This window comes from Mobula birostris, unplaced genomic scaffold, assembly GCF_030028105.1.
Source record: "Mobula birostris isolate sMobBir1 unplaced genomic scaffold, sMobBir1.hap1 scaffold_1289, whole genome shotgun sequence".
Lineage (NCBI taxonomy): Eukaryota > Metazoa > Chordata > Chondrichthyes > Myliobatiformes > Myliobatidae > Mobula > Mobula birostris.
The window spans coordinates 1-13,186 of record NW_027274330.1 but is presented as its reverse complement, the minus strand read 5'-3'; the positions used below and the strand labels follow the sequence as shown (position 1 = coordinate 13,186).

General features: G+C 41.8%; 1 protein-coding gene across 1 annotated transcript; it reads left to right on the top strand.

Annotated features, from left to right (window-relative positions):
- Nucleotides 1–265: 265 nt before the first annotated feature.
- On the top strand, nt 266–12,117 carry LOC140192379 (very-long-chain 3-oxoacyl-CoA reductase-like; the record flags this gene model as incomplete). Its single annotated transcript, XM_072250034.1, has 6 exons — nt 266–487; nt 5,579–5,616; nt 8,547–8,622; nt 10,834–10,944; nt 11,276–11,343; nt 12,073–12,117. Coding segments are annotated over exons 1-6 (507 nt in total), but the record flags the coding sequence as incomplete, so codon positions are not given.
- Between the last annotated feature and the right edge of the window lie 1,069 nt (nt 12,118–13,186).

The window sequence follows — 13,186 nt, the reverse complement described above, 5'->3', positions numbered from 1 at the left end:
ACCAGTCGGAGTTGAAAGCACAAGGCTGACGGCAAAGGCCACAGGACAATGCCAGTTGTAGCCCTGGACCAGAGCCAATAAGAAGGCGGCCCAGGTTGGTCAGGTAATCTCAATGAGACGGAAAGTTCACAAAATAATCTATGTTAAAGCAAACAAATGATTACATGACCGAACTGCCAATCATATAGAAATGTCTAATCAGAACTGGTCAAAGCTTAAGTTGACTGTGCATCTGTACTCTGTTCACTTTGTAAATAAACTACAGAGAGACACCAGAGAAGGCATAGACGTTAAACATCCCAGAGATTATTTTGGAAAATGTTTCTTTTTACAAACATTTTCGGGAATTCAGTCTTGGCGCTGATCGGGGCAATGACATGCCTCTATTATTTGGTGAAGTACACTTGGAAACTGCTGTTTGGCATCAGGATTTATATTCTCGCCAAATTTTGGAAGATAGACCTGACATATTTTGGAGAATGGGCTGGTAAGATTGTGCTTTGCTTTTGCTGAAGTTCTGTTGCCGTCTCTTGAGAACGCTATTTCTTTCCCGTGCCACAAAGTTGTAGATATAATCATTTGTAATTGTTTTGCGATGTTTGCCTACATATCTAATTTACAGTTATTTGCCCAACGCAAATGTAACCCAGGTTAATTAAATCCCCCAAAAATGTAATGTTAGAAAGGTCCACTTGTGGAGCGATGAAAACGAAGTTTACCGATTTTTTTTAGAAAAAGTGAAGTCGGGGGAAAAGCTGAGCGTGAACGAAGTGTGGCTGGCGCAGGCGCGGCGAAGCGAGATAACCGCAGCAAACTATTAGAAAATAAAGACATGAACTGTTAGAAGTGGAATTAATAGTGAGTATCTCTACCCTTCTTACTTGAAAACATCAGGATGAAATCCCTGGAGGAGAGACGATAGCGATAAAAGATCTGTTGAAGCTGCGGCTATAACAAGCAGCAACTATAAGGAGACAATATCGGCAGAGACGAGTGTCCAAGATCTCTACCGTGTCACCGGGAATTAGTTCTGTTAAATCATACCAAGGGATCCAGTCAGTTTTTGTTGTGTAAATGTTGTGAATCGACTTTCCGTGGATGAACCACTATTTCATCCAACGAACTAAGACATAAGATGGCGAGCCACCCAACATCGAAGAACTAGCCGGGATCGATATGTGTCAGGACATAGAGTGATTTAATACGGTTGGATGTAAAAGTTCATCTTCATTCGAAGGATCTGAATTTGATTTTCTGAAATAACTGATTATTTTGGCAAAGACCTTGACAAGTTACTAAATGGATTTAATTTGTCTAAAAGTTGTAATGTTGGAGAATTGTGAAAGTTAAGCTGTATATATATATAATTTTTGAATTTGTTATTATACTGACTGAAACTGAAAACTGAAGCTGACTATAATACTTAAGAATAGGAATTCATCTGGTTTTCTAACTAACTAACTAAGGAAAGGTTGGTCTGTATATATAATTTTTGAATTTGTGATTATACTGACTGGAACTGAAAACTGAAGCTAACTATAATACTTAAGAATAGGAATTCATTTGGTTTTCTAACTGACTAAGGAAAGTTTAGTCTGTAAACATTTAAAGAGGGAATAACACTAGATCTAATTAGTTAGAGATATTGGAGTAATAAAGGTTATTCTAATGAATCTTACTGATTGTAGTTAAAGACGAATGTGGTAGATTTGAAACCTAAACTGAAGGTTAGAATTTTGAATTGTACTTACTCAAGTCAATAATTTGTATAGCTTTTCTTTTTGCAAACAAAATTTACCTCCAGGAGTGTGTGTTTTCTATTTACTGCCTCCTTATTGTACCCAGAGTTTCTGACGGCCGACTAGCACCTCGTGTAATTTGATTTTCTCATAAAGTGTATGGCGACCAGTTACACGAGATAAGACCAGCGCTACACAGCTGTTACTCACAGTTATCTAAAGCTTTTAATTGCATCACACTGATATGCTTGTACACCATCCTGTCTGATTTCCAGATAGTGGTCAGATGAGGGTTCATGCAAAGTGCAGGTTAGAAGAGATAGATACGGCCCTCCATTGATTGGGGTCGAGCATGGTTGTAGCGAGGTCCCCCTCTCCATGAATCTGATGAACTCAAAGGAATGGCAGAGGCCGATACAGTTTGGCACCAGCAATATGGCAGGAGTTGCCAGTCAGTGTTGAACTCAATGTAGGACTGCTTAGTGACTCCAACTCTGGATCTTTCCTCAGGGTTTACTCCCAAAGCCTTCTCCATGAGTGGGTATAGGCATAAGGCAGCTGAGATTTGAGACAAGAATTTTCCTTCTCCAAGACGAGCTGCCAACCATGGCTGACGAACCCCATCTGGCCGAAGCAACCGGGTTGAAGGTGCCAGTAACTTAGCTTTTCCCCTTCTCCTGTTAGTGGAAACAATCCTACTGGGCTTAGTAGCTAAGCTACCTGTGAAGGCCAGGAGCCGGACTTGGTTGTTAGAGGCTATTTGAGATGTATGCCATTGGGGGCACTTAATAAGTAGTGGGAGCTTGTCCCCATTAACACCTTCAGCTATAACAATCTTAAGGAACCAGAACTAAATGACCGACACATATTTCCTATATTAAATACACCATGTGTGATATTTGCTTGTGTAATATTTCTTCTTCAAAAATTGGTTGTGCAAAGAACATTCTGCTTCCAAAACATTGTGGGCGTACTATGTTGGCACCGGAATATGTGGTGACACTTGCGGGTGTGGTGGTTTGTTAATGCAAATGAGACATTTCACTGTATGTTTCAATAAATAAACCTGATGTTTGAATCTTAAAGTCAACTTTATTGGTAGAATGGCCAGATGGTCAAGACACTAGATAAAGGTTCCAGTCTGCACCGAGGTGTGCATTTAAATACTCCAGTGTGCGTCCCACCAGGGTAATGCTATTACAGTGCCAGCAACCCAGGTTCAATTCCGCCACCATCTGTAAGCATTTGTATTTACTTCCCATGACTGTGTGGGTACTCCAGTTTTCTCTCTCGCTCCAAAATAGGTTAACTGGTCACACGAATGTGATTGGGTGGCACGGGCCTGTTGGGTTGGAAGGGCCCGTCACCATGTTGTATCTCTCAAAATAAAACCAGACCTCCTTACACCAGTGCACTTTGCTTGTGGTTACATTTGTGTTTGATCCGGGGTATATGATATATAATAACAGTGACGAATCTGACTTGTTACACCAAAGCTTTGTTTACTCATTACTAAGTGGTAGCAGTACACTGCAGTAAGTAATAATAAAAAGCTGAATTACAGTAAGTATATGTATTTATTGAGATACAGCATGGAACAGGCCTTTCCAGCCCTTCGAGCCCCAATACCCAACAACCCCTCATTTGTCTCTGGGCTAATCACAGGACAATTAACTTACAGACTGGTAAGTCTGTGGACTGCAGGAGGAAACCAGAGCACCTGGAGGAAGCCCACATGTTCACAGAGAGAACGTACCGCAGAGGAACTGAACCTGAGTCACTGGCACTGTACAGCATTGTGCTACCTGTGGTGATATCACGTGTCATGTATAAGAACGTGATTGGACAGAGTAGGGAGCATGCGCAGAAATGACAATGATCTAGAAACTGTATGTTAAAGACATGCTTGCTGTTTGCTGTTGTAAATGAACGTTCTAGTTTTAATTCTTCCAGAATATGGTTTGTTCTTAGTACCCCACGGTGTGTGTAAAGAACACAACATGGTGGCAGAAGTCGGTCTGGAAGAATAATTCATTTTGTTAACGCGGGAGAAGGGAAGATAATGGAGAAAAAGAGCACTAGTGGTGGTTATCATTGAGGTGGAGATGTTACTTCCCATCCGCATAGACTATGGACTTCTGGTGAGGAAGCCAAGGATCCATTTGCAGAGGGAGGTACAAAGGCTCTGGTCATGGAGGTTTTTGATTAGAACTGCAGGAATGATTGTGTTAAACGCTGAGCTGAAGTCAGTAAACAGCACCCTGACGTGAGCATTAGTAATTATCCAGGTGATCCAAGGGCGTGTGAAGAGCCAATGAGATCACAAGCTCTATTGACCTATCGTGGCGACACGTGAATTTCAGTGGATCCAGGCAGGAACTGATTCCAGTCATAATCATCCTCTCAAACTTCATCACCGTAGATGTGAGTGTTACTGGATGATAGTCGTTCAGGCAGTTCACTCTGTTTTTCTTGGGCTCTGGTATGATTGTTGCCCTTTTGAAGCAGGTGGGAACTTCCAACTTTAGCAATAAGAGATTGAAAAAAATCTTTGAACATGTCCACCGTTTGGTCAGCACAGGTTTTCAGAGCCTTAGCAGGTACTCAATTGGAGCCTGTCGCCTTGTGAGGGTTCACCCTCTTGAAATTGGCCTGACATTGGCCTCAGAGACAGAGATCACAGGGTCACTGGGTGCTGCAGAAATCCTCAGAGCTGCAGCTTTATTCTCGCTTTCAAGACGGACATAGAAGGAATTGAGTTTATGTGGTAGTGAAGCATCGCTGCTCTTCATGATGTTGGGTTTTGCTTTGTAGGAAGGAATGGCCAGCAAACCCTGCCAGGATTGACATGCATCTGATTCCATCTCCAACCTCAATCAGAATTGTTCTTTTGCTCTTGAGATACCCCTCCATAAGTTGTACCTGGCCTTCTTGAAAAGTCCGGCATCATCAGACTGAATGCCACTGATCTAGGTTTCAGCAGACCATGGATCTCTTGGTTCATTTATGGATTTTGATTTGGGTATGTGCAGTATATTCTTGTGGGCATAGTCATCCACACAGGTTCTAATGAAGTCAGTGACAACTGTGGCATATTCATTCATGGCAAGATGAATCTCTGAATACTGCCTCAAAGCAGTCCTGTAACGGTTCCTCCACCTCCTTTGTCCATACCTTCTTGGTCCTCTCTACCAGTGCTGCAGTCTTCAGTCTCTGCCTACACTCAGGAAGTAGAAGTAAAGTAAGTATCCTTGATGGTAGTATGACTGTAGTCCAGTGTGTTGGCTCCTCTGGCCCTACAGGTGATATGTTGGTGATAGTTATTTATGGATTTTTTCAAGCTGGCTTGGTTGAAATCTTTCAAAATGATGGGGAAGGCATCCACCGATTACTCACCCGTCCCTCTCAGCTCTTCATACTGCCTACATTCTCTCCAGAAACTCAGTTCTGATGCACGGTGTCGAGAATGTTGACTATCCTTTTGTTTCTACAGAAGCTGCTTGACCTGCTAAGTTCATCCAGCGGCTGGTTTTGATTTTCATTAGTTCTTTATTGCTTTTCTAATCATTCATCTTTGTTGCTCGTCTTTGCTGGTTTTGTAATAAAGTCTGTGACTTAGAACTCAGTTATTTAGAAGTGCATCAAGCAGTATAAATTCCCTCACTCAGTCTCTCCACGGTTCTGATTTGCTTTTCAAGTAACCGCTACAAGCCTAATGATTATCTCCAATGTTCTATTTTTATGTCTTGTTTTTATCAGAGTGCTTTGAGAAAGCATTTTTAAAAATGTGCTGTTTTCAGTAAAATACATCCTAAATCCATTTTTTCTAGTTGTTACAGGTGCCACCAACGGGATTGGGAAAGCCTATGCTCACGAGGTAATGTCAGTCTCCGATTCTGTCTGTCTTCATAAACTGATTCTGTAAAGGAGGTAGCTTCAACTTTCTTGGGACCATGTTAGATCTCCAGCAGAAGAAGGAAACGAATCCCAATAGCACTGCTCTTATAATTGAACCACTACAGAAATGCATTTTTATCTATATTTACATGTGTGCTTTTGTTCACTGCAGACTCGTGCTTTCCAATACGCTCCCTCTTCCTTCTGATTAAACTTTATCAAACTCCAAAGGCCATGGTTACCTCATCAGGTAACTGTAGAGAACAGCCCAGTGTGTGATGGAAGCATCCTATCCATTTCAACTACTGCTCCTGTACTTTCAGACTTGTACCAGCTCACTCAGGCAACACCACTATTTTAAGATTCTCATCCTTATTTTCAGTCCTTCCAAGACCTCATCTATTCTATTTCTGTAAACTACACTGTTGTTTGTCTCCCTGAACTCCACCACCGCTCCAGTTTTCCCAAGCCTTCAGTCTGGAACCCAATTGTAAACATATCTATCTTTGTTCCTTTCAGCTTGTCCTTAAAACTTATTTGTTTTACCTAGGTTTTGGTGACCCATCTTAAATTATTTTTCCTATATTTTCATTACCAGTTTTCATTCCTCCTTCGTTGTCATACCATGGTCACAATATACATCATCTACAAAGTCCACTGTGACAATTCATCAGTTCATTCATTATGTGCCGTGTCTGTGGCCATGACTGTTCTTGGCAAATTTTTCTACTGAAGTGGTTTCTCATTGCCTTTTTCTAATGATCGCAGCCATTATCAATATTCCAGAGACTGTCTGCCTGGCGTCAGTGGTTGCATAACCAGGACTTGTGATATGCACCAGCTGCTCATATGGCCTTCCACCGCCTGCTCCCTTGGCTTCACATGACCCTGACGGGAGGGGGTTAAGGAGGTACTACACTTTGACCTGTAGGCTAGTGGAGGAAGGAGCACCTTACACCTCTTTTGGTAGAGACGTATCTCCACACCATATTCACCAGTAACACCCTCTAAATCTGAGTCTTATCAGTTAGGACACGGGATTAATACCTGCTGTTTCCCCTTCAAATCACATATCACTTTGACTTAGAAATCTGTTGTACCTTTAAATACTAGTCTCGTGGCTGGAAGAGGAAAGCCAAGCTCAGTTCCCTTTCTTTCCCACAAGTAGACAGTGATGGTGGCCCAAGTAATGTCCTGAGATCAGTTAAGCAACAGAAGAGGGAGATGGTTACTGCTGGTCCACCTCAGGGGAATATGATCAGAAACTGAAGTATCTTTCTTGCTAATCAAGATTTGTTAACAACACAGCTGCAAGCATCTTGAAAGAAAAATCGAGGGCTATGTGGGAGGGAAGGGCTAGGATGAGAGGTGACTTAACAGAGGTGTACAAGATGATAAGTGGTATATATTGAGTAGACAGCAAGAGACTTTTCCCCAGGGCAGAAATGGCTAATACAAGGGGGCAGAGTTTTAAGTGATTTTTGAGGAAAGCATATGGGAGATGTCAGCTTAAGTTCTCTACACAGATAGTGATGGAACACCCTGCCAGGTTGGTGGCAGAGACAGATACATAGAGGCATTTAAGAAACTCGTAGGTAGGTACATGGATGGCAGAAAATCAGAGGGTTATATAGATGGAAGGGTTAGATTGATCTTTGAGTAGTTTAAGGGGTCAGCACAACATTGTGAGCTGAAGGGCCTGTACTATGCTGTACTGTGAGTTGTGATGTTCTATGTTCTATAACCATTTTCACTTTGCTGTTTTTTCCCAGAGACATTGTCCCATCTTTAATGGGGAAAGTTGCTGTAGTCTCTGCTTCCTCTGCTCTGCTCTTTGCTTTTTGATTAAATGTCTGCTGTACCATGTACTGTTTACCATGGCCTCTCTTTGATTCATCGGCAGATGCAGTGATGTTCATACATCAATGTATTGAGTTGTCTTTTTACTTTACTCCAGTATCTTTGAGCTCTTTTCTCTGCTTAGAGTTTGAAGGGACGTGGATGGCATTAGCAATCATTTACGGTCTATCCCTAGGATTAGTGGGTCTGGAATCATGTATGTATCCCAGGGTTTAGTCCCCTTTATGGGCATTAGATGGATTTTCATGATGTTGAGGTCAGTTAGCTTCATGGTTTTCCGTTAAGGATGCTGAGGCTTTGGAGTATCATGAGCAGTTTTGGGCCCTTTGTCTAAGAAAGGATGTGCTAGCATTGGAGAGGGTCCAGAGGAGATTCACAAGAATGATCCTGGGAATGTAAGAGTTAAAACATGAGCATTTGCTGGAGTTTAGAAGAATGAAGAGGATTCTTTTTTTAAAGTGGACTGAATATTGAAAGGCCCGGTGGACGTAGAGCAGATGTTTCCAATAGCAGAAGAGTCTAGGACCAGAGGACACAAACTCAAAATAGAAAGATGTCCCATTAGAACAGTGATAAGGAGGAATTTATTTAGCCAGATGGTGGTGAATTTGTGGAATTCAATGCCACTGATGACTCATTGGGTATATTTAAAGCAGAGGTTGATTGGTTCTTGATTAGTAAGGATGTCAAAGGTTACGTGGAGAAGGAAGGAGAATGAGGTTGAGTGGGATAATAAATCAGCCATGATGTTGGAGCAGACTCAAAGGGCCATATGGCTTAATTCTGCTCTTATGTCTTGTGGTGTTATAGTGTTGGTGAAATCTTGTGTTTATATAGTTAGACAGTTCAATTCCTGCTTGCCACCATTGTTGTAATTCCAATTCATGTCTCTTGGTCAATCAGCTAGATTCCTGGATTCTAATCCAACAATTTAAACACATTGCTCCTCGTACCTTTTGGCATGTTTTCAGAGCAGTGATTAATGGCTTGGGCATTTGGTCTTTACCACAACATTGGATTAGTACAGTTCTTTCTTTTCCTGATTCCCAGCTGGCAAGAAGAGGCCTTAATATTGTGCTGATCAGCCGGTCACTGGAGAAGCTGAAAACCACAGCAGGAGAGATAGGTAAGAAACAAAATGATTTCCAAAGAGGTAGGTCATTCAGCCCTTCATGCCTGCGATAGATATTTGCTATTAAAATTTGGCATGACATCTAAAACAGAAGGCTGGGTCCAGTGGTTCGAACAAGTGTCACAAGCTGGGGTCTACCGTGGCTGCAGTGGATGACCATGAAGTTTTCTGTGCCTTGTCATGCCCTATGCTCTCCATGGTATGTTGAAGAACTGCCTTCCTGGCTGCTGGATCTCAATGTGGATCTCATCTGCTCAGTCTGCTGGTCTGCTCAGTCTGCTGGAGATGAGTTCACATGCTATGACAGGCCTGTGGGCTGCCCTCACCTGGTTTAGCTTTCCTGTTGAAGTGGTGTATCAGGGTGTGACCGCTGTCGTACGCAGCCAGTTTCTTGGAGCCACAGGTTAGAGCTGAGAGTCCAGTGGGGACCAGATGCGAGTGAGCTGTCCCAGAATGGGCACGACAGGCTCCTTATACCCCTCCCTGGATGCCCCATATACCCCAAATAGGCCTCATAAATTGGGCTGAATGACATAGACGCATAAACCTTTGTTGGGGGATTGTGACTAATTATGAGCGCAGTGCTTTAGGACATTTACTGAGGATGAGAGGATTTCTACAAACATATGAATGGGGGTGGGAGTGAGGAGGCAACTAGGTCACTTAAGCCTACTGCAACATTAATATCATGATTGAACTGATTATATCCTCAACTCAAAGTCAAAGCAAAATCTATTATCAATGTACGTATATGCTAACATACACTACCTTGAGATTCATTTCCTTGCAGGCCTTCAGAGAAAAAAAATCAAGAAATACAATTGTATTTACAGAAAATATACATGAACAAAGACTGAGAAACCACTACTCTACAGAAGAAATCAAATTCCTCGAATAAAAATATACTGAGAATATGAGTTTGTTCAAACAACGTATTCCCCTCTCCAGTAATAATATTTTAATCTCTTTTTATCTAGCATGTATCTAGCTCTACCTTAAAAATATTAAAGCATCCTGTTTCCACCACCCTTGATTGAATTCCAAAGGCTCATGATCCTCTTTGAGAGAGAAAAAATTCCTCTCTCATCTTGTGACCACCCCCACCTTTTTTTGGAAATGACACTGGTTCCAGGTTCTCCTACAGGAGGAATCCTCTGCTCTTCGACTCTGCCAAGATCCCCCAGAATATTATAAAGTCCCTCCTCACCCTTCTAATCTCCAGTGGATAATCCTGCTTTAGAAGACAATGTATCCACTCCAGGTATTTAGTTTAGTAAATAATAACTTCCAGGAATGTTCTTTGAATGTCCTGGATAGAGTAGATGTGGAGAGAGAATGTTTCCAGTTGTGGAAAAGTCTCAGGTCTGAAGGCACAACTTCAGAATAAAAGGATGTCTCTTTAGAACAGAGATGAAGAGGAATTTCTTTAGCCCAGGGGTTCCCAACCTGCCATGGACCCCTACCTTAACTAATGGACCCCAGGTTAGGAACCCTTGCTTTAGCCAGAGGGTGGTACATCTATGGAATTCAACGTCACAGATGGCTGTGGAAGCTAAGCCATTTGGTACAGTATATCTAAACTGGGGGTCAATAGGCTCTTGATTAGTAAGACTATGGTAGAAGACAGAAGAATGGGGTTGAGAGGGATAATAAATCAGGTATGATTGAATGATCAAATTCAGTTCCTATGTCTTATGATTCTAAAGTGGACTTTACTACAAGGTGAGATAGGCCAGGGAAGTTCACCATGGAATAGGGGAAAATCAGGGAAGATTTAATGAATTGTAAAGGGTTCTGAACAGACAATGTCAGTCAATATTAGTATAACGAGTGGCTATTACAAAGGAACTAGGTAAGTAGAGGAGCAGAATATATTTTACTTAGTGAGTTATAATCTATCCCAGGGTTTTTTATGCCACTGAGCAATGCCATTAAGCAAGGTGCCTGTGGACCCAAGTTTAGGAACTCATGGGGTAGATTCTACCCCAAGAGAGGCAATAAACTAGAAATGAGTTGGATAAGTGATTGAAGAGATATCTTTCCAGGGGAAGCTGAGAAGAGTGAGACTAAATGGGTGGAACTACACTTTCAAAGATGCTGTGCAGACACAATGGCCTTCTACGTTGAATGATTGTACAAGAAGATGGAAGTGCATGGGGTGGAACTCTGTGGATTGATGCTTGCTTTTTTTGTGGTTAATTACAGAACAAAAACACAGCAAAAAGACCAAGATTATTCAGGCTGACTTCACCGCTGGAACTGACATCTACGGGCCTATTCAGGATGTACTGAATGACATGAACATTGGAATCCTTGGTAATTCTCTGGACTTTAAGCCCACTTTTTCATTTCTACAGATGGCAGATAAAATGCATCCTCACAGCTATAAAACGAGGAACAGCTCTTTTCCTGAGTTGTCAGTATTGTGTGATAAAGCAAGATAAAGAAATGTGAAAACAAATCATAGGAAATATTTTAAAAAATTAAAATATTGGATTATCTGTTTATTGTTTGTGTACTATTTATGTATTATTGAAACTCATCATGATATTTGTTTAATATTTTGCACTGTACTACTTCTAGAAAGCAATAAGCATTACATTTGTCAGTGAAAAAGAAGTTCTAATTCTAATCTTCCTTGTTTCAGTGAACAATGTTGGGAAAACATATGATATACATCCATGTTGTTTTCTGGATGTGCCAGATGTCAAAAAGGTATAGCACATTCAAGATTGTTTAATGTCATTCCCAGCACACAATTATAAGGGAGAACAAAGTAATTGTTACTGCAGATCTAATAGAGGGCAATAAAAAACCACAATAAGATAAAGAACACAATAAATATAGATACATAAGATAGCTTATACTGTACGCATAGGGAATGGATGGCTAGGTAGCATAGCGGTAGCACAATGCTTTACATTACCAGTGACCCAGGTTGAATTCCCACTGCTGCCTGCAAGCAGTTTGTACGTTTTCTCGTGGTCGTGCGGGTTTGCTCCCACGGTCCAAAGATGTAGTGGTTGGGAGGTTAATTGGCATTTGAATGTGAGGAAAATGGAGGGACATGGACATTGTGTAGTTAGGAGGGATTAGTGTTTTTATAATTTGGTTTTTAGCTGGTCTGGCACAACATTGTGGGCCAAATGGCGGTTCGTGTGCTGTACTGTTCTATGAACTATGTGTTCCATTGCAAACTGTGCCATGATTAGGCGAGGGTTAAATCGAGGGTTGTTGAGTGGCTCAGTTTGAAGGTCTGGAAGGGCCTATTTTGCACTGTTATCTCAATAAAGAAATAAATTCCACATGCTTGAAAGAAAAATGGAGATCCATGTGGGTGGGAAGGGTTAGATTGATCTTGGTGTCGGCACAACATCATGGACTGAAGGGCCTGTACTGTGCTGTAATGTTCTATTTTCTAAATTAAATTTTTTAATATTTCAGGCAGTTACTGATATCATCTTCTGCAATGCCTTTTCTGTGCCAATGGTGAGTAACCCCATACTGAAGAACACAGTATCGATTAAAGAGGCTATTACCAAGTCCTTAGACCATAAGTCATAGGAGCAGGTATAAAGTCCACCTGGTCAATCGGGTCTGCTGTGTCATTCCATCATGGCTGATTTATTATTCCTCTCAACGTTGATGTGTGTTGCTTGAATTTCCAGCATCTGCAGAATTCCTGTTGTTTGCTGTGTTGCCAGATGAGATTGGAAAGCCTTTCAACTGTTTCAGAGTGGAAAGTTTATCAAATGAATCTGTGAAGCAGGTGATATGAGTTATGTTTCTGTGTGGCATGAATGACAATGAAGTAGATGATTAAACATTATACTGTGTCATGTTAGCATTTTTATACACTGGGCAATCTACAGTGTGGGAGCTATCAAACAGGCAATGAGACATTTCAACACTCTGCGCAGCCTGAGTAATCGTACACTCTGGGCAGCCTGACTAATCGTACACTCTGGGCAGCCTGTGTAATTGTACACAGTGGCCAGCCTGAGTAATCGTGCACTCTGGGCAGCCTGAGTAATCGTACACTCTGGGCAGCCTGAGTAATCGTACACTCTGGGCAGCCTGAGTAATTGTACACAGTGGGCAGCCTGAGTAATCGTACACTCTGGGCAACCTGAGTAATCGTACACTCTGGGCAGCCTGAGTAATCGTACACTCTGGGCAGCCTGAGTAATCGTACACTCTGGGCAGCCTGAGTTATTGTGCACACTGGGCAGCCTGAGTAATTGTACACTCTGGGCAGCCTGAGTAATTGCACACACTGGGCAGCCTGAGTAATTGTACACTCTGGGAAACCTGCAGTTTGGGAGCTATGAACCAGACCTGTTGAGAAGTAAAAACGTTTGCACTCAAAAGCCTGTGTCAAAAGAGAGAACTCTCCAAACTTAGGAGGCCCAATGGATTAACCGCATGTTCACACAGCCACATGCGCTCCCATCACATTTTTCAATCGACCCCATACGGTTCAGAAATATTTTCCCTTCAGTAAATGTATTGTGCCTAACACGTCCCTCTTTCCTCTTTGATAGATGACTGCTGTTGT